Here is a 22,599-nt window from a genome sequence, read left to right as displayed (position 1 = left end):
TGGGTCAAATGATAAATGGTCAGGGGAGCGATGTACTGGGCCTCCACCATCTGCTCCCTCCCACACAATCAACCCCTTGCCTAAGGCAGGGTACCTCTATGAAACTTTAGAGCATTCAAGATCTTAGTTGGAAACATGACTAATCTAATCCCACCTCCTCATTCTGCAAGTGGAAAGTCAGACCCAAAATGTGTGACTTAATCAGATTTCCCCCAGCTGGAGAAGGACAGAGCCAAAGATGGAAGCAAGTCACCAGACTGCAGTCCTGCCCAGGGAAGTCACCTTGCCCACCTTTGCTTGTCCTTGTACCCAGTACCATACTAGGTTCTCTCTGTCCTGCTCAGGTGGTGCAGGACACCCATGACCCTGGACAACAGGTCCCTTAGACAGAAGGGTTAACATTTCCCTTCCCAGTAGTTATAGCTGTGATGACCAGCCCTTCTCAATTTTCTCACTCTTCTGTTCTCACTTTAGATAGTATGAATTGGATAAGCCTACAATTCTGTATACACACACACACACACACACACATGCACTCCATAGGTCTTAAAATTTGTTTTGAGTGTTTGTGGGATGTACAGATGCAAAAAAAATGCAGATTTACACAAATATGTATAGTTCTTTCTTTAGAAGAATAGTTTCAAATGACCTGAAAAAAATAAAACACAAAAATAAGAAAGATGGGTTTTAATCAATAAATGTAATCAAATCTGTTTACGATAGATGTCTGTGAAATAAGCAGTGTATATTTGTTTCAAAAGGTAAAAGGGTTTTTAAATGTCCAGGATGTTTTGTTAGTAAGTAGGTAACTAAAGCTTCTAATTAGGGAAATAAGCTCCCTCTTGTTTTTCTGACAGTCTTGAAACATTCTTTTATCCTAGTCCTTGGCCCTGTTTTCTTTCCTTTCTTCTCTCTTTTTCTTTTCCCTGCTAATCTGTCACTGGATCCATCAGAGTTGCTGGTTTCTGCAGAGGCAAAGCCTTGGCTCTGAGAAAGCTCGGGCTCCCTTTGGTACTACTACTCTTTGATGCACAGCAACTTCCCCTTGAGGCTGAACTTCTGAGAAATACCCCATGCTGTGGACTCCACACTAAGAAGATCCTGAAAAAGAGCAATTAAACAAGCAGAGGACATTCAACAGACACCAGCTGTTCTCAGTCAGCCCTACCGCTGTGGTGGGAAGAGGCCTCGAATGGACCACTGAGCATAAGAGATTTGTTTTGCTACATTTTCAAACATGTACCTGGCTTCTCATAAATAACTACTTCAATGAGTTAGTCAGTTTTAAGTCCTGTAAAATGTGTAGAATACCCCAATATAAATTCTCAACACTCTTTTAAGTTTCTTATCCTCGACTCAACTGTTTTTAGTCCTGAATGAAGATATCTTACATCTCTGTTTTGTATGACACTTGTTTTTCTTCCCCAAATCTTTAGGCAATGTCCATTCTGTGAAAGAGCAGTTAAACAAATTAAGGAGTGGGAGAAGGAGAAGAAAACAAAATGACAAATCTTGAGAGTCACAAAGAATGTGATAGAGAAGAAGAGTGACATGAATGAGAGTGTAGGTTTATTCTTATTTAAGTAAAGTAGGATTAGGGTCAAAGGGGGAAAATTATAGAGAGAAGTTTAGATCCATACCCGCAGCTTTTCACCAATGGAAGGGGCTGCCTACAAAGCAGTGAAATTCCTACCCTGCAGAGTCCAACTAGAAACGCAAGGAGAACAGGTATTGGTGTCACTGGGCGGAAAGACATGACCAGATGTGACTGTTAAGTCCTTGCCAACTCTAAGTCCTTGTGATTTCCAGAATGTCAGAAGTGACCAGCCAACCTAAATTTTATGTTTTCTTTGGTTTTTTGCTTGTTATTTTTGTTTTTCTAGTTGTTTTCTAATAGCCTTGGAGTTTTCTTGAGTGAAGAATATGCATTTCTTATTTCAGCTCCAACTAGTCTCCTAAGAAATAGGAAGAAAACTGCTATGCAGTGACATCTTTATTAACACGTCCTCCATAACACAGCTTCTTTTAGCATAGTCTGTCAACATCTCTTTAATTCCTTTCCTAGCTCCACATTTCTCCTACCTCCACAACTGAAGTCATTAGCCAAACCATTTTCACTCTCTGAGACCAAACCTATCTTCAGACAAAAAATTTATAAGAGGTATTTCATCATTTAGGTATCTCCATTCTAAATCCAATAGGTTTCAATAAACAGATTTTTTTCTGCTTTATCTCCCCCTACCTTGTACACCATTCCCAGTAGCTAGATCTCTTATTCCTTTTGCCTCAGTCTGTAATTTTATGAAATACCCAGAAACTCAACATAAAACATAAGGCCCAGTAATGTTCTACCAACTGATTTTGTTCTCTTCAAGGATCAGAATTCTGTCCCTTTGCCTGCCCCTCCACGTGGGCCCTGATAAAAGATTTCAAGGCCTTCTTTCACAGGAATACTTGGGGTGTCTTGCTGAGCCTTTACTGCTAACTACTTCTCTGGAGTGCCAATTACTACTTATTTCCATACTGTTAAGATAATGGCCTCCACTTACCCTAAAGCTTTTTTTTTTTTTTTTGGCTATTACTTAAGTGAACATAGACCATCTACCTGCATCTTTCTGCAGAAGATGAGAATGAAGTGCTCTGGGCTGAAAAGGAGAAAACTGGCATAAGTCCTATATGTGACATTTACTAAATCTAAATAGGGGATGGGAAAAAAATTGCTTATGATGACTGAGTTTCAGTTTCCTCATAAATAAAAAAGATAAAGTATATTTCTAAAGATTTCAAAAAAGTAAGACTAAAACAAGAGAAAGGATTTTATAAACAGAAAAACAATTGAAATGCAAGACATTTTTATTCCTTTTTTACTGTTCCCTCAGTCCTCAGGATCTTTCTTTTCTGTACAAAGTCCCTTAAGTTTTAATAGAACATTCACACAGCAGGTTTATATTTATAAACCATAGCTGTGTAGTTAAAATATAAGCAAAGAATCCATACATGAAATCCAATTGTTAAAACTATCGTTGTAATTCTATTTACAGCATTCTTAAATATTTATGAGTTTTGTAATATTAAAAGCTGCTAAATAGTTCATTTAGTTCTTCTACTTAACACAAAAGGTTCAAAGAGAACTGCATTAGTAATCACTATGATTAGCAATGCTTTGGATTCTAATAAACTATGTGCAAGCCCCAGGTTCAAGGACTGGGCTTCACAGTAGTTCTGAAAATTCTATCAAGTTATATTCATCATATATAAAAGGCAATTTTAGATAACTTGTGTTACAGCATGGTAAATAAATTTTCAGTCTTTGAAATCACACTGTGCAAATGCAAATCCCAGCTCTGCTGATTACCCACTACATGACCTTGAACAAGTTCTTTCCTGTTTCTAAGTCTCAGTTTCCTCACCTATAAAATGAGCAGAATACCACCACCTAGTCCATAGGGTTACTGTGATATTTAACATGTGAACTGCCAAGTAGTGGCTCCATATATGCTTGCTATAGAGTTTTATTGACACCTGAATAATTGTTCTTACAAGTTAAAATCAGATCAGGTCTTTTCTCATTGGTATCCAATAACCATCTAAATAGTTCCTTCCAACTAAGGTTTTAGCTGGTTTTATTTTGGTTCTCTTTTCAATGCCAGGATGGGTGCCCTAAAAGGCAGCACTCAGACACTCATAAAGCTTCCTTTATTTATCACTGACCCTGGCACAAAAGTCTCTTTCAAAAAACAGGACTGTCAGATACTCATCTTTTATATTAGCTTTTTTCTCTTCAGAGTTACATTTTTCTTGCCAAAGAGGTAACTTGTTATAGTTGAGATCATTCAGACTACCTCATAGTAGATAAGGTCATCGCTCTTTTCAGTGATTTTTACAAGAAGACAATGGGAAGTACAAACAACCCTGGAATCTACTCTTATTAAGCTGACACTTCAGGGAGAATGCTAAATGAACATCAAACTCTATTCACATTTTCTGCTTCCCTCATTCCAGATAGCAACTGACAACTTGCCCTGTCATGATAAGCTCCTCACTAGCCAAACACTTGGCAAGAGAACATCAATATTAAAGCTGCCAGATTTAATAATAAGCATTTGCACTGCTGTTAAAGGTATTTTAGTAATATAATTGGGTAGCTTCTGCTCCTTTAACAAAAAGCTAAACTTATTCTACTGACACGCCTTAATTTTATGACATATTTGAGATTTGTGTCCAATGTTAGGAGAAGACTAGTTGAAATTATAGGACCTATATCTAGGTATAATAATCCCATACTGTTACTCAGCTTACACCTTTAATTATATCATTGAAATTACTCTGCTAAGCTGTTCCTTTCTCTATTCTGTAGATAACCTCTGTATTTTTCTTCTTTAAAACAAAAAGAATAACACGATAATCTTTTAGATCCTCTCTGATTCCAATTATATATAATTCTAGGGACATCTTTTATCCTAACTGGATATTCAGGCATAAATACTAGAATGAAGGAAGGGAATGGAAAGAAAGGTATGATAATGAATACCCCAGAAATAAAAGATAGCACAGACACTTCTGTGAGCTACCTGAAAAGGGTAGCTGAAAAGATCGGTTTGGCACCATTTGTTTTTCATTTCAGACCACGGACAAGAAGAATGATATCTTTATGACAGTTTCTAGCTTCCTCAATATCTGTTCATGATTGTTTTGGAATGCCTATCAGCACCTTGTAGTGATGATCACTAAAGCCTTTGAAAAGAAAAAGAATTGTGTGTTGGTTGATGGTATGTAATGAGCTGAGACCCAGGAAAGAATTAGTAGGAGATTATGTCTGTTCTACTCTGAATTCCAGAGACAGAAGATCTCACAGACTATGGCAGATCTGTGGTGAAGGAAGTGGGCTGGCTTAGTTCTTTTAATAATTTGCTTCCAACCAGGCAAAGCACTCCAGCCACTAGTCAAATAGAGCAGCACGGTAACACAGGACAATTTGCAAAACAATTTTCTGCTAACGTCCATTCACCTCCCAGTTTCCAGCTCCATCTCAGCTTCCAACCCTCAGCCCTTCTCTCTCCCTTCCTCAGGCTAGCCCCTCTAGCCTGATTCACTAAACATCTTGTTTTCTGCATAAATTCATCTCCCTCTTCTCCTGATCACACAAGAAATACCTCTATTTTCTGGATTCCTGGAAACAATAGAAGGAATTAAGGAAGGCAGAAGAATTGCAGATCCTGGCTGTAGAAGGAAGCTAGAGCTTAGCTAGAAGGAGGCCCAGTGATTTATCTGATATCTCCAAAAGAAAAAAAAATTCATATGTAAATTGGATGATTTGTCTATGTAACATCTGTCAGGTGTTTTTTCCATATGACTGACCTTTAAAAACAGAATGTTTGGCATCATTGATATGGATATAGCATTGGAATTAAAAGCAGGACTCTGATGCTGTACTGTCCAATAAGGAGGCCACATGTGGCTCCTAAGCACTTAGAGGTGGCTGGTCCCAGCTGAGGTGTGCCATAAGTGTAAAATGCACACTCAATTTCAAAGACGGTACAAAAAAAGGAGAAAAAAACCGACTGTAAGTTTCATGAATAATTTTTATATTATGTGTTGAAATGGTGATATTTTGGGTACACTGAGTTAAATTAAATATATTAAAATTAGTTTTATATGTTTCCTTTTACTTTTTTAAATCTGGAAGAAAATTTAAAATTACACATGCATCTTTCATTATGTTTCTATTGCACAATACTGCTGTAGAGCCTGCTGCTGAACTTCATACGTGGCTCTAGTACATACAAGCTGTGATTTTCAGGCAGGCTGACTAATTTTCTCTTCTGTGAAATGGGAACAATAATTCCTGCTTCCTAAGGTGCTTCTTTGTATCCTTGCATCAGCAAGTCAATGAACACAAGCTGTCCCTTGGAATAGGGCGTGGCCTTGAGCAGGCAGTATTCTTTAGCCCAGCAATCCCCAAAGAGATGCTCCACTGAGAGCCAAGCTGCCACTGCTTTCAGCAGCTGCAGGAATGAACGAGTGCCTCTCTGGACAGTGCGTGATGGCACCCATGGCCCACTTTGTCTGCACAATGGGCAGTGCATGTTTAAAACACAATTCTTCCTGAAAAATAACTAGACAAAAAAGATGAAGATACTTATCTTTGTATTTGATATGGCAGATATGAAACACTGAATATATCTAGTAGCTGGATATAAACTAATTATTGAAATAAGATATATGAAAGACAAATGACAATAGTAGACGACACACATTAAACACCTAATGAACGACATGGGCAACGCTTCAGAAAAGGTAGAATCACGAGGACTCAATAAATTGAAGGTTTATAAAGGAGGTATTCTAAGCAGAGAAGCAAAATGCATAATGTACAAAGATGTGAATCAAGGTGGCATGCTTTCAGGGCACACATAGACCAGTTTGGCTTGGGAGAAGTTTCCTATAGCAAGATAAAGGAAATAAAACTAAAAGCATAAATAGGAAGCAGAAGGCAGGAGAGGGAATACTACTTTAACTTAGGGTTCTAGGGAGGTAGGGTGATAACTGCCCAAAGCTAATTTGGGAAGATCAGTTTGGCAGACTATACCCAACACTCTGACTCCTCTGGGACTCTGCATCCTTTGCAAAACCATGCTTTTCTATTTATTTTTACCCTATACATATGATACCTTTCCAGTTTTATCAGTAATTGGCCCTTCAATTATCCCAAGATGGGATATCCCCTCTTTGGGATAGGGCTTTGCTTCAGACTATCACATATGAATAATAATCAGAAACACTACTAATTACCATTTACTGTTGAGAGAGGCAAGCTAACAGATCTCATGTGGAAAGACTGGTAATATGTGACAAAATGGTTATCATATGTTTTTAAAGTTGCATTAAAATGTTCCAGTATGACAAAAAGCATTAGGAAGCCATGCAGGGCTGATAAATTGTAATACGGAACCTAAGAATCTCTTCCTGGGCACTGAAAAGAAAGGTATAAATGAATAAAGCTTCACTTCTTACGTAACTTGTTCAATCTTTTTCTAACCGTAAAGAACAAAACAAACTTTAATTAGCAAAAATGATGCTTTGCTTAAAATGCTACAAATCCACAATCTCTTTATCCTATAATGGGGGTCTGTTTGTGTGTTTGCTATTGGTTTCCTCAGACTCAGATTAGTCCCAAAGAAGGGTGGCAAGTGTACAGCTCCGCACAGGATCCTGACGGACGATGCATATGCACAGTGGTTGCTCCAGAACAAAACCTGTGTTCCCGGGATGCCAAAAGCAGGCAACTTCGCCAACTGCTGGAAAAGGTAGGTGTCTTATGTGCCCTGTGCATATTGTATTGAAATTTACCATTCTTGAAAAGGAAATATAGAAAAACAGGAAATGGAGAGCAGGGGCCTTCCCATTTTTGTCCCCCTTCTCAAGCAAACTTCCCCCCCTTCCTTAGAAGGAGTACCTGAGGCGTTCTGCTCTGTTGGTTCTATTTATATAACTTTTTTAGTTTTCTCAGCCTTGCCTTCAAGACTGGCTCTCTACTGTGTATCTTCACAAAAAGTCAATCTCTCCTTAAAAAAAAAAAAGCACAGTCTTCCTCCAAGACAGAAATCTAGCCACAACTCTCAGGATCACACTAGGCTCTTTGAGTTCATACTTTTGGATCCCATTAAAAACCTTGCAAGGAAGTTAAAATAAAGACATGCAATATGCAAGCTATCTAGACAGAAAATGAGCAATTTCAAGTATTTATCATCATTCTCTAAGTCATTCCTTTGAACAGTAAGCTCTTCAACTTCATTCAATAGCATTCTCTCTGTATAATTTACTTGAGCTGGATCCATAACAATCAAATGCAGAATGCCCTTGATTTGTTCTCTTTTACAGAGAAAAGTCAGCTCATGAAAGGTTATTTATGTTTAGTTTGTGGTAAAAAAAAAAAAAAAGAAAACAATAAATGGTTCTTTCAATTATTCTCATTCAGACTTTCACTGTGTTGGGCTCTGAATATAGTGGGACAGCTGGGGTGGCCAGAGTGAAGGAAAGATGACAACATGTTTGGATTTTAAAAACCTCCAGGAATAATAAGATAAAGTAGGTATTATGTATTTTTAGAGGATATAACGCTCAACAATTCACTCTGTGCAATATCATTTCCATGATCATCCACACAATTATGGCACTGAATAGGAATTTTTTACAGAAAATTTGAGAGAAACTAGAAAAACAAAAGCATTGAATTTGTTAATGCAGACACTCCTAGTTTATGCCATGTTAAGCCTAACCACAGTAACTTTCTTCAGTGCCATATAATGAAAATAAGTTTCCTCTGAGTACATTATCTGGAAGCCTACTGATGCTCTAAGATATTAAGATGACTTCTTTCATGTTTTTATACAAACATTAGTCTGTTTTTCCTCCCCCTCTCCTCTTGAGTCTCTTTATATAATAAGATCCCATTTTCCCTGCTTTGTCAATATCTGCCCCCCAGACAAAAGCAAATGTCATTTTCATTCAAGTGAATGACTCTAGCTTATGTGCCTCTCAACTATTATAAGTCATGACATATGGACTATGATTATTCTTGGGCATTGTTTTCTAATGTTGATTTTATTTCTGTGAAAAAAATTCAAATACATAGTGTAATATTGTTTGGTTACTAGGGAAATTAATTTTATTGGTAAAAAGACTTAAATTTTCAAATCCCAATTTGGCTTTTCTATTAAATTGTATTTCCTCTCAGATTACTGATTTTCTGCTCCAAACTTGTATTCTATTCAAAAAATATGTATTTTCTATATCAACTATGGTGAGAAACATTTTCTTAGACACCATACCTGATTTTGTTACTATTTTTCAGTATGGCAATGCATACACACACACAGACTCAGACATTTCTTCAAAAATCCGTTGAAAAAAGTTCAAATAAAATATGAATGTTAGGAAGTGGATAATAACTTGTATAGGTCCAAAGTAACTGTAATACAGCACTATGTTAAAATCAGAAATAAGTGAAGGATGACTAAGGAAAAAAAGAAACATATAACCAAGGAGTTGATTGAAAGCATTGTTGAAATTGATATGGCCAGTCTATCCAATATACAATGTGTTTAATGTTTTAAAAAATTTCTAGAAAATCACACCTTTAAAAATTCACCAGAATCTAAATGACAAACAATAAATAAAATTTATTAACAAAATCAAGGTCACCACAAGTTAGACTTGTCAAATTTAGCATTTGGTAGTATTCTGCCAACAGAGGATAGTAAATTATGTGCAATGTAGGGAGTAACACTGGTTTGCTGTAATTACCCAGAGAAAAGGTATCTGAAACAAGCACTCCTTATTCAGACTGAGCCAGTCCCTTGCTGCCTTCTCTGTTGTTTCATGTATATCAAGTTACCAAAAGGCAAACAGAGCATGACCGCTAAGCAGCCCATTTAACCATTAACCAAAGAATCAATTTAGTCATATAATTAGGGAATGTAAAGAAGGGTAATATTAATAACAATAGTTCCCATGTATTATATTTTTTCTCATTCCATTAAATCAGCAGAGGTAGTTATACTTCTAAGTTTGCATAAAAGGAAACTATGCTTTCTGAAATTAAAAACCCTACCAATGTCACTTAGCCAGTAGACTGTGAAGCTATACCAGATCAGTTTTGCATTTTCTCAACACCATGCCAGTGTCATCCAGAATGCCACTGGGGATACCTATGCATATTTAAGTGATACTCTATCAAACAGTTTTAAGAAGTATTTATATTACTGAATATTAGAAAAATAACAATTGGTTTAACAGTATTTCACATCTTAGAATGCCCAAACTAAAATTGTCCACTTAAAAAGATATTTGTTAGCTATGCAGCTTTTTTGAACAGGTGAAGATGCACTGCACTGTATAGATCAATATTTCCTGAAGTGTGGTTTTTGAAACAGGATATTGGTGACATCTCCCTGAAAAATAATTATAATAAACATTGTACATAATAACTCACTCTTGATTTCCATCACATAGTTTACTATTATAGGTTCTGTGTAGACAAGCAACGAAATCTCTATTTTTTCTATACCCAGGTCATCCTGACATATTAAACCATAGGACTCTTTTTTTTTTAAGTAGCCTCCACACAAATTATGAATAAGCGTGAAGACCTAAATTAATTTGTGTTTAAGTTCAGAATGGCCTCAGATATTTTTATTTATACAGAAAACCAGGATAAATAATGAATTCAAAGAACTATCAATGAAAGGGTCAATGAGCTTGCCAAATTATGTAGAGAGAGTCTAAACACAGGGACATGTCTGGAAAGCTGAATTTCAGAACATCAACGACAAGCAGACTAAAAGAGGAACCAGACCAGATGGCTCCTTTTCCCAGGAGTGTAATCATGGGGATCCAGTCTCAGGATCATCAGAAAACTGAAGCTCAGTAGATCTCCAAACCAGTGGGAAACTAAACAACCCTTGATACAGCCAGCCAGAAAAGCAAAAGGCAATCCAGAACCCAATCTTTTCCAATTAGCTCCATTTCTAGCCATTACCCCAAATGTCTCTCTCAGAATTATGTATGAGGCTACAACATAGACAGTCACAATCAAGTCTCAGCAAAAATTCTCTCAGTGAATTTTCTCACAACACAAATAAAAAGTTGAAAATTAACATGATAAGGTAGGTCAGATGCAAAATAAAAGACTGTTCTAACTTCATCCAGAATATCTCATTTGCTTATCGTTCTCTAATTGTATGGATTCTGCCTATGAACACAGAATTTCTAGAAGACTGGCCATCCAATGATGGGTGTCTTTAGAGACAAATGCCATATTCAAAGTTGTAGATAGTTTATTTAACACAAATAGTTTCTCTGTATTCATGCTTAATCATAATGGAATTGAAAATTATTCTGAAAGCATAGTATTTATCCAAGATATAGCTACCATGCTTTCAATGCTGTCTCATTAATTTTGTCCTGCACTAAAGATATTTTTTCTTTTAATGAAGCTTTCTGAATGTAGGACTGATAGTGAATTAAGAAATATTTGGGAGTCATGAAATGTTATAGCTTAGCCTACAGTGATAGGAGGAGGAAATTTTCCTCAACATAATTAAAATATTAATTACTTATTACTACTATTGGAGGCCTAACATAATTTTACCCGACAGATATTTACTGAGCAATTATTCTGTGCCTAGTTCTGTGTAAGGCCTTGGAAATACATGATGTGAGTAAGATACAGCTCTAACCAAATGGAGCTCAGAGATGGTCGGTCACTTCTCTGCTTCCATCCAACATACACATTACACAATTAATTTTAATACAAGCCAGGCTGTACTATGTCCTGAAAAAAAGAGATTCATAAAGGGCAGGACAAAAGAAAAAGAGATAGGAAAATATGACCTTCTCGGACAAAAAGAAGAGGAATTGAGGCAAGCCAAGGCAGAATTCACAGCCTTTTCTGAATGTGCCAGTTCTGCGAGACATATCAAAAATGTTTTTTGGCTCTTTATAGCTGTTTATAGCTGCTAAAATTTGTGATTTTACCTGATGAAAAAATTTGTCTTTGAACAAATCATCCCTTTCTTATTTTTAATGCACAATTTTTGCAATCAAAATAGTTTTTTATTACATAAACATGTTTATGGAATAACACATCAAATTATATGAAACAAAACTCACCTCTAATTTCACCACCATTGTTTTGGTGTCCAAGCATTCATGTATTCATTTATGCAAATAAAACATATAAATTCTATGCAGATGGATTTATATATCATCTACTTACGAGGGATCCCTTTCTACAATGTTTATTTTCTTAGTTCTCTTATCATCCACATCTCACCCCTACAGGAAAACTGTTAACAACCTTATTATGTGTTCTTCTGATTCTTCCATAACTTTCTCCACAACTTATATTCCATTGTCTTTTATATGTATGTGACTGAGTGACAGAAGGAGAGAAAGAATGAGAGAAGGAAAAAGAGTGAGATAACATTTGATTTTGAATAAAAGAATGAAATCATATAAAGATCTTTTACATTTGCTTTTCTCATAGAAATTCCTCCATGTTGAACAGTGTTTCTCAAGATTTAATAAACATAGGAATCTTTGGAGGAACCTTAACAAAATGCACTCTGACTCAGTAGATCTGGGGAGGATGCTAAGATGCTGCATTTCTGACAAGCTCCTAGGTGATGTCAAATTTGTTGCTCTGCAGACAATACTTTGAGTGCCAAAGGTATAGGACATCTACCTTATTCTTTAAAAGAGGGTATTCATCTTCCATTCCTCAATTCATTTAAAAACTCTCCTACTATTAAAGGCTTTCACTTTGTTTCCAGGTATTTGCTGCCACAAAAAATTAAAGTAGTCTTTCTTTCCTCATTTCTACAGGTTTTACAGGTCACCTATTGCCTACATCTAAATAGCCTGGGGCTCAATAAACTTGGGATGACACCATCAGCTTTACAAGTATTTATTGCCTATTTACCAAACACTTGATACAGTTGCCATTTTCCAGGTCTCTTAAACAGTGTGCTGAGTTAGGATGCGTCCCAGCACTACCACCACTCCTCTTAGCCAATTCGATCTCACCCCTGGGAGTTCTTAAGATGCAACTTGAAGTAACTACACTGTAATGCATGTATTCTAGGTCTGTGTGACAACACCTCACTACCATCCAATCCACGATTGCTAAGCATCTTGAGGAAATTAGATTTAGTATTTATAGAAACAACTTATTTTATCATTTAACAGATTGGGGCATTTATAAGTTTATAAAGCCCTGAAATGAAAATCCTATTTAAAAAATTCATTTTTCTGACATACCAAATTCTTATTTACATCTATCTCTAATGCTAGAATGTCCATTTTATTACTTCCTGCCTAGGTTTAATTTTCCTTTGTGTATTTTTTGAATACTTATCATGAAGAATTGTCCTTCTGAAATTGTCATGTGTTAATGCAATTATGGATTTGGCACTTCCAGTTCTTTACATTAATGTTATTTTTGCTACTTCAGTAGTGATTGCGTATACCTGTAAACAGACAATAACTTATGGCCAATGTTCTTCTTTAACAGGTTCAGAACATGTCCCAGTCTATTGAAGTCTTAAACTTGAGAACTCAGAGAGATTTTCAGTATGTTCTAAAAATGGAAACCCAAATGAAAGGGCTGAAAACCAAGTTTCGGCAGATTGAAGATGATCGAAAAACACTCATGACCAAGCATTTTCAAGTAGGTTCAACTTCTGCAGTCTTATCAACCCAAATGAGACAGTGAGGGCAAGAAATAACTGTGCATTGGCCCATGCATGCAAGGTTAAAGACTCACTGGGGGCATCAATCACCTCTCTACCGTTAACTGATATGAATGCATAGAAAGCTTGCTATAAAAAGAGCCTCATCCTCCTAGAGCTTGGAGTTTCTGGACAGATTTACAGCACTTCCATATCTATGACAAGGGGAAATCTCAAAGAAAATTAATAATTAAATTTATCAAAATTTTTCTAATGATTTTATGCCCTGCTAATATTGGGAGAAATATACAGAATATAACTTTTTAAAAGAGGTGATTATACCATTTTAATAGCATATTAAAAATGGTTATTTCATAATTTGATGTAAAGTCTTTAGATTTTAAGTTGTTTTTTGGCAATTATCTAGAAACTTAAAATAGAGAAATAATGCTTTTAAGCATGTTGTGGACTTTTATTAACTATGTATGACAGTGCCATAGATGAAAAAAACAAATATGACCACAATAATACCATTTCAGCCTCTACTGAAAAGAAATATTCTTACAATGGCATAGCACATAATTTATATAACACACTGTGGTTTTATAAGCAGAGGTTTTAATAGCCTCTGCTTTCCTTGCCAATTAGTAAGTGAGATTCACTGTGATGGTAAGGGACTGAAACCAAATTCAAGCTCTGGGGCAAGCAAAGTGCTCTTCACACATAATGGTGATGGACAGGGAGCTAGTCAGGGACATGCAACAGGATCTCTGCATAGCGCATTTTAATGTGGCAGAAATTTCCATGATTTTCTAATTTTCTTCAGTGATGCTCCAAATCCTTAGTGGAAAGACACAGAAAACAGTACTGCACTGAACCAGTTTTAAAGTTTTACCAGGAAGGCACACAATAGTAACAGAGGGTAATTAAGTTGGGGTTATTCAAAAGAGAGGAGGCTGAAGTGATGAATCATGAAGTTTAATTTGAAGGGAGAAATAAGCAAAACCAAAGAGGTTAAGAAATTAGAGCAAATTAGAGTAAGGCCTAAAAGATGTAATAAATTTAAGTATCACTGGACATAAGAGAATGAGTGCACTGGACAAATAGATAATTTATGTGGAAATGGTAAAGAGAAGAATATAAAGCAGAGGAGCAAGTGAATGAATTTCCATCAGTGTTTATTGAGCATGTCCTGCATGTAAGGCAGTGGTGGACCCTCTGCTGAATACGTAATGCATCATATCTCTTCTGTGAAAGACAACTAACAAACAGGCAGGCAAAACTGATGGTAAGTAGAGGCATAAACATCATTCAACAGAACAAAAGGCTGATTAATTTTGTTTAATATTGTTTAGAGAAGATCAGGAGAAGAATCAGAAGATTTGGCAATATTCAAAAAAGCAATTTTGGACTAGTCCCCAAATACTAAATCACAGAGGAGATCAAAAAAACCAAAAGGTTTTCAATGTCAATTCTCAATGTTCAGGGTTAGAGTATAAACTATGCATGTGGAGCAGTACTGTGAGCCTAAGGCTGAGGCCAACATAGTAAGAAATGGTGAACTGACACTTAGGGCACAGGGTAGCATCCCCAGAAAGAAAGGTGGACAGGAGAGGAGCTCCGGCTGTCTGGCTCAAAGTGAAAACTACTCAAGCTCAGATGGACAGTGCAGAACTCGGTGACACCAAGCAACAGCCTGAGAGTGCCAAGGCTGGGGACACACGATGAAGCACCTGCGTCTCCAGGAACTTCTGGGGCAGCAAAAAGATACAAAGCAGAAAGAAACACAAGAAATAGTCTGTCTATTCTATAAATTTGCCTAGCAGCAACCAGGCCACCAATAAGAAAACTTAATTTTCAGGCAGTACCATATAACATGATTTTGATTTTTCTCATTCATGTAATCCAAGTAGATCCTGAAGTTTTATGCCAAAATTCAAACAGCAATGATGATTATTTTTCTGAGAAATTACCCATATTCAACACATAGTTCCAAGCACCTTAAATATATTATATATTAACTAATTTAATCCTCACAGCAATCATTTAAGGTAGGCACTACTTTTATCCCCATAATTCAGAAGAGACTGATGTAATCAGTCTATAGTAAAACATCTGACATGTATCAGAACCACCAAGTCCAGCTTCAGAGTTAAGCCTAAGACCAAAGCCACACTGACTCTCCAAGTAGACTATGTATAGCTCTGATTTAAATTTAAGAAAAATTTAGATGCTCAGTATGTTTTTTGAATTTCTTCATTCATTCCTACTATGAGTCACATTTTGCTTGAGGTACTGTACTTTGAAAAAAAGAAATGGAACATTCCAGAAATAAGTTTAACATACAAGAATACTTTTTTTAAGTGTTTTTTATTGAGGTATAGTTGATATACAGTATTACATTGGTTTCAAGTATACAACACAGTGGTTCAACAGTTACATTAATAAATCCTCACCCCAACTAATGCAGTTACTGTCAACACAAAAATATTACAGAACCACTGACTATGTTCTCTATGCTGCACTTCCATCCCCGTGACCAACTTATATTATGACTGAGATTTTTATACTTCTTTATCACCCTCTTTCACCCCAGCCACCCACCCCAACTCCTCCCCCATGGTAACCACCAGTCACTTCTCAATGTCTATGAGTCTATGGCTGTTGTGTTCATTTTAATTTAAATTGGAAGAAATCTTCTAGTACACCATTTTCAACTTAATCAAAAAATACTGAGGAGGTTTTGTCTTCTACACTCTTCAAGATGAAAAGCTTGCTCCAGTTATCATATTTGCATCTCTCATTTTTCTGTGAAGAAATCATGACTGGGCAAGATAGTCAGCTACAACCATTGTAGTCAGCTACAACATAGTAGAAAGTGAAATTCTAAAAGGGATTAATAAGCAGAGATCTCAGCTAGTCTACTTTAACCTTTTAAGTATTTGATTGTATATTGGTTGGACTTTCCACTGCTCTCTGACAAGTATTCAGTCTCAAAACTGACTGCCAATAATCAAATTAGGAATTTTTATGAAAATATCCAAAACCATAAATACTTTTTTTTCAGTTCAGGGGAAAAACCACCACCAGAATTGTGACACTGAATTACTCTTTTCAATATTCCCACAGTAGAATGTAAAGCTTCTCACTGTAACTGTTGCTATAAAATTCAGCAAATGGTGTCAACAGAAGTCTTATAAAATTTCTAATGATGGGACTGTGTCTTCTTTTAGGGATGCCACAAGTTGCTCAAACTACCAAGTTTATTTCAAAATGAGCCACCAAAATTAACAAAGCAAGGCAATTCTTTTGACTGTGATACTTATGAATCTTTCTCATTATTAGGACTCTCTTTCCCCTCCCACTCAACATGGACATATAAACAAATTCAAAGAATTCCAAACTTATCCAGCAAGTGGAGATTTCCCCACAAAAAACATAAGCCCATAAGTCAGGGCAGCAATGGGAGCTCCTAATATTTTAATACATTTATAGGAATAACATCTTCTAAATTTAATTTCTAAATAGATATTTTCAGCTCCTTAAGTTAGTGTAAAACATGGTTTCTGATAGCACCTATGGATTATTCTTAAATGATCAGAACAGTGGCAGCTATTTCACAAATGAGATCATCTGCAATAAACTCACAACTGAATCAAACTCATGAAATATTTTCACTGACCACCACCACCAAAATGAAGGAAAAGAAGAAAAGGTAACATGTCTAGAAACTTAAAGCACTACTGTGGGTATGGCTTGGTTCCATGATGCTAGGAGAGAGGGACACGGTGTTGGCCACATATGCTTCTTGTTCACAAGATAAAAAACAGTGTTTCAGTTTCAAACAACTCTGTGCAACTAGCTCTCTTATTATATAAACTATGAGCTCCTTAGTCGCTGAAAAAGTTAATTCACTTCATGGGTATATAATTCTGCCTTACACAAAGAGCTGTAAATTATGCTAAGGCAAATGGAGTCAGTATGGTAATAATTCAGAAATGGCAAACATCAACATTTATTTCTTCAAGAAGCTTTGCATGATTTATTATGCTTGCTGAACTTACCTTCCTAATTATGCTGTGCTAAGATGGACATTAAAGAGTGTAAGGAATACCTGAGCACAATGGAAGGACAGAGTGCTAGAAGGCCATAGCTGGAAAAATTCTAAGTGTTAAGGAAGAGCTGTTCCAGGATCCAAAATTCCCTGTACGTACCCCTATAACATAAATAATCAGTACATAGATAATTAGACTTTACTAAACAGGAATAGAATATTTGGCCTAATTCTAATAATTCATAGTTAAAAGATGAAGCCTACTTATATTTCCTAAATAAGTAATGCATTGTTTATAAAGTGCTACCAGAAAGTGAAATAATGTATAAACTCATAACTACTACCACAGGAAGTTTGTAATTTTGATAAGGATCAATTTATTTTATAAAAAATCATGTAACCATGTAAAGAGACATTTTTGTATTGAAAAAAATGAGAAAAGTGGATTAACTACTGATGATCACTTGGCCACTTACATTCTCACAAAATACCTAATTTCAACCAGAAATCAGTAAGGAATATTTATATAAAAGTATCAAAGCATTATGTTGTATGCTTGAAATTAATGTTATATGCCAATTATATCTCAACAGAAAAAATTTTAATTTAAAGAAAAGGAAACGTTGAGTTTGTTTAAATAATCTCCTTTAAATATCTATTTTAAAAAATGTAGCTGCTTGGTCTGTTTAAATGACGCTCAGGAACAACTGGTTGCTTTTCACAGGAGCTGAAAGAGAAAATGGACGAGCTCCTGCCCTTGATCCCCGTGTTGGAGCAGTACAAAACAGATGCCAAGTTAATCACCCAGTTCAAGGAAGAAATCCGGAATCTGTCTGCCGTCCTCACTGGGATTCAAGAAGAAATCGGTGCCTATGACTACGAGGAACTACATCAAAGGGTGCTTAGCTTGGAAACCAGACTTCGTGACTGCATGAAAAAGCTGAGTGAGTAGAAAATTTCATTTATCTAACTTGGTTTGTAAATGGTTTCTATTAAAACTGCATCCTTACATTTTGCAAATAGTCCTAAGAACCTAATTTTAGAAAAAGCAGTGCCTGCTTTCTAAGTATAAAGTAAGTATCTCTTAGTGACTTAGCATACTTGGGTACTCAGTGTTATTTGATTAATAGTTGCCTAATTTTCTAAGCAACCTTTTACCATTTGGTGACTTGGAATAATACAGGCAATTCTATTGGCTACACTACTTGAAATAAGTTTTATTGCAGAGAGATAATATGTGATAGTAAATCATAGCTGGGCTAGGGGAGAGGAGATGCCATTTTGTTAATGGAGAAAGTTAGAGGCTGGGGAGCAGAAAGTTACCCTGGGACCAAATGTTAAACAGTAATGATTAAGTCAAACCAAAACAATGCAGAGCAGCTCCGACCCACTCAAAAAATAAAAAGGAGGCATGTACTCAAATAGATACTCACTACTAGATATAGTAGATATTGAAGGGGCCAAGCATATGACATGGGTTACGGACTCAAGTCCAAAATGGACTCAAGTCTTGACTCCAAATATGTGTGGCTGAACCGAGTCTGAGTTTACAAACTCTTCCATTGCGATCACGAGGTAATTATTCAATCGAAGTCATCACAGGACTAGTCTGTAACTATGCAAGGTAAGTAAGTGGTCGCAAATTGAATTGAATAAGGAGGAGTTTCAAGTCCACTAAGGAACAGTGGACTTGTTGACATGATGTGACATGACAGGGAAGGCAACTCAACAGACATGAAAAGTGTTCTCTCAAAGTAAAGAAAAACTTTTCTGGAATAAGAAATAAGCTGGAAAGAGGAGTAAAACTTGAAATATCCTATTCCTGTTTAGCAAAGTCTAATTGAAAAACTCAATTTCTAGTAAGGAAAACTCCAGAGAATAAATGTAAACATTTAAAATAAAAGTTGAGTGGCTTACAAGAATATTTTAAAGACTACTTATTTTACAAATGCAATTCAAATGAAAAAGAGATAAAATAACAAAAAGTTGCATCTGGCAATCACAGCCTCAAAGCAGTTTAGGGACTCACCACAACAGAGGCCCCACTACAGTCATCCCAGGATTTCCAAAAGAATACAACAAAATTAATCAGAAGGCAATAAACTGAAAGCTAAGGCTAAATGCATTCACAGGAATCCTCAGCTCCTTATTCCTCATCAGGCAAGATTCACACTTCTTCATTTATAACTGGTCTCCCAACAATCATGACTCCAGTAAATGCTATAACTCCCATTCTTGCTTCTCCCCACCATTGTCTGAAATATTGGAAATGGGATTTTTTTAAGTATAAATCTGAAATTATTTTGCTCTGCTCAAAATCTCCTATGAATCCCTTATATCCTAGGATACAATCCATGGCTTATGAAGCCCTTCATGTGTGGCTCTCCCTACTTCTCCTGTGTGAGGTCCTGTCACTTCTCCCCTCACATATCATGTCCCAGTCATGTGTGTGCTACACTCTCTTATCACAGGGCTACATTGAGGCACTGTTTGTTCCTTCTCCTGAAACACTCTTTCCCTTTTGTCCTTTCTCTATCAACACACATTCACCTGTCCCATGGCACAAACCCCTATTCATTCTTCACATCTCAGTTTAAATGTCATGCCTTGCCAGAATCTTTCATTTCCCTTCCTATGTTTTCCCATACCCCTACGTGTCCCTGGTAGGTGCTCCCAAACTGTGATATTTCACCAATGATTGGACTTTCATGCTTATCTCTGTATATGTAATTGGATGTCTCTCTTCCTAGATTTTTGTGCCATGAGAAAAAAGACAATGTCTATGATGTTCACTCTAAATCTTTTATCTCCCAATTTCTAGAAAACTGCCTGACAAAGAAGTTATGCAATGAATATTTGCTAAATAAAATAATTCTTTAAGGAGTATAGTAACAATTTCTAAACCCTCAACAGAGTAAATATTAGCTATTTCAAGTGGCAAGGAACAATCTTTGACTTCTTAAGAAAAACACTCTTTTAGCCACGTATTTGTGTCAGGATGGCATAGGATCAATTAAGACTAAGAAAAGGAAATGTTATTTGATACAGCACTTAAATAATTCCTTATATGTTTTTCTTTTATAATTAAAGTTGTGCAGTTTATAGCTAATATACAATAGGTAAATATTACCAATTAAATAAATTCTGCTGTTATATATTTTTATCAGTAAGTACCTTTACAATTCAATACATAATTGAATAAATGATGTTTCCACCAAGCAAGAAGAAAATCTCAAACCAAGAATTGTCTGAGTGCCCTCAGTATCTAAGTTACTTTGGGGGTTAGAAAGAAATGTCTAGGTGAATATTTTATTAGCCCATAAAATACCTAATTAAAGATTTTCTGTAAATGACAGTATATAAGATTGGTCTGTGTAAGCTTTAACTTGCTTTGAAAATGTCTTTTTGTTACAGATGAACCATTCCAGACCCTGAGAATCAATTCACTTTATCATTAACATCTCACAATAAATCCAAGCCACAGGCTTTGTATACTGAAAACAGGTATCTCCTAAGTACAGATAGACTCTACTAAAGCAAGGATGGGCAATAGAATGATTCTTGCTAATAAACACCTTGAACCTTAAAGTATGCCAATTATACTTCGAAGGGATAAACATGGAAAACTCCATTGGCTCAATTTTAGAAATGAAGTTCAGGTTAACATATATTCTGAGTTGACTTAGCTGGAAATAATATCTCCTGTAGTTAGGTAATTCTACATGCCTGCCAGCTCTTTCAAAATACCCCCTTTTTTTTTAATCCACATATAATTCCCCCCACACACACTTCTTTGATATCGAAAATGGTGTTTGGGACAAAAGGGGTTAAACTAAGTAGACACATTTGTTCTATTCCTTCTAACTGAAATAATGGATAATATTTCTATGGTATCTTTAAGCCTTAGTATTATGCTCTGTAACATATATTTTTTAACATCAAAGGCTCTATTTCTTGCCATGGACCACAAAGTTTGAAAGAATGTAACTGTCAAACTACATTAATGAGTTAATATTTACTTTATTTAAACTAATCAAAAACATAAAATCTAGCAACCAATACAAATATCAAACAGCAATAAAACTAGTATTCAACTTTCTCATTTAATTAGATGGCTGCTATTTAAGTTAATTAATATTCCCTTTAAAAAGATTGGAAATAGTTCTCACAGGTCATAAACTCTCTCCTTGATTATTAGTAGTCTTTAAATTCCTATTCACTTAATAGAAAGACTAGTGCCACAAGCAAGGACTCTAACTCATACATGTTTTTTGTCTCAAGAACTGGGTACTTTTTCCCATCACACCATGTTATGTCAATCAATCAAAACCATTTACTTAGAGTCCCCTTAGCCAAAAGAATACATATCAAGTGGACCACAACCGTTACTTACAATGTAAAAACCATGTCCTGGTAGGGACAGAGACCCCTTATGCCATGAAGTATAAAGCTACATGGTCCCTGAAAAAAATTAATGAATCTTCATATTTGCCATTAAAAAATACTCCAATTTGAAAGGAGGTATCTAATGACATATACACACACACACACACACACACAGAAGAATGCACATATATTTTTAATATCACTAAGTTACACTTTAACACTTCACTTCATATTTACATTTCCTGGAAACTGGTACAGACTGGACCAAATTATTTCTGAGAATCCTTTTAACTCCATGCTTAGTATTATCTCATAAGTAAGTGCCCAGATATCAAAATATCAGAATACATGAAGTTAGAAAACAGGTATTAATCAATATTGGGACCATTAACAGGAAATGTAGAGGAAAAAAACATATTAGGAGTTCAGTGCTCCCAATGTGTCTAAAATCCAGTTGCTATGCTGCTCAGATCCAGAGTGGGATGTTAGATAATTATGGTACTGGCAGCACAGTAACAGGAGCAAGAAGGCTCACCCGTCAATGGAATCTTCACTCTTCACAAAAGCCTCTCAACCCACACAGCTAATTAGCAGAGGGTAGAAATGGATTGAGGAAAGAGAACAAAATTGCAACAAAGACGGAACATGTTTCCATTCACCTTTCCAGTGAATTTGCTTTTAAGGAAAATGCCACAGTATATATCACATGAATTTTGACATAGTAGCAAATAGTCTCATTGCCTGCAAGGTCTAAGTTACTCTCAAATAGTAAATACAGTGCTGAAGGAATCACAAGTCATTGAAACTACTGGGGTACCATTCAGCTTATCTGTACAAAAGAATTAAAGTTTTGGAGAAAACAGAATGTAGAAAAAACATTTCAACAATAATGCACCCTAGTGACCTCAATGAATTATGGCAATGCTC

At 35.9% G+C, this 22,599-nt stretch overlaps 1 protein-coding gene across 3 annotated transcripts in view; it reads left to right on the top strand.

Annotated features, from left to right (window-relative positions):
- OLFM3 (olfactomedin 3) overlaps positions 1–22,599 on the top strand; it is a 176,630-nt gene that overhangs the window by 139,567 nt on the left and 14,464 nt on the right. For 2 of the 3 annotated variants that reach the window (XM_073234370.1, XM_073234369.1), the window contains exons 2-5: positions 7,161–7,307; positions 12,388–12,465; positions 13,076–13,231; positions 18,011–18,230. In XM_073234370.1, the coding sequence (XP_073090471.1) occupies positions 7,161–7,307; positions 12,388–12,465; positions 13,076–13,231; positions 18,011–18,230 (601 nt within the window). The remainder of the gene's footprint in view (positions 1–7,160; positions 7,308–12,387; positions 12,466–13,075; positions 13,232–18,010; positions 18,231–22,599) is intronic. The other variant, XM_017643091.3, reaches the window with a different exon arrangement.

Source organism: Manis javanica, chromosome 4 (genome assembly GCF_040802235.1).
Source record: "Manis javanica isolate MJ-LG chromosome 4, MJ_LKY, whole genome shotgun sequence".
NCBI lineage: Eukaryota > Metazoa > Chordata > Mammalia > Pholidota > Manidae > Manis > Manis javanica.
The sequence above is the reverse complement of the archived record's forward strand: the minus strand, read 5'-3'. Positions and strand labels throughout refer to the sequence as shown.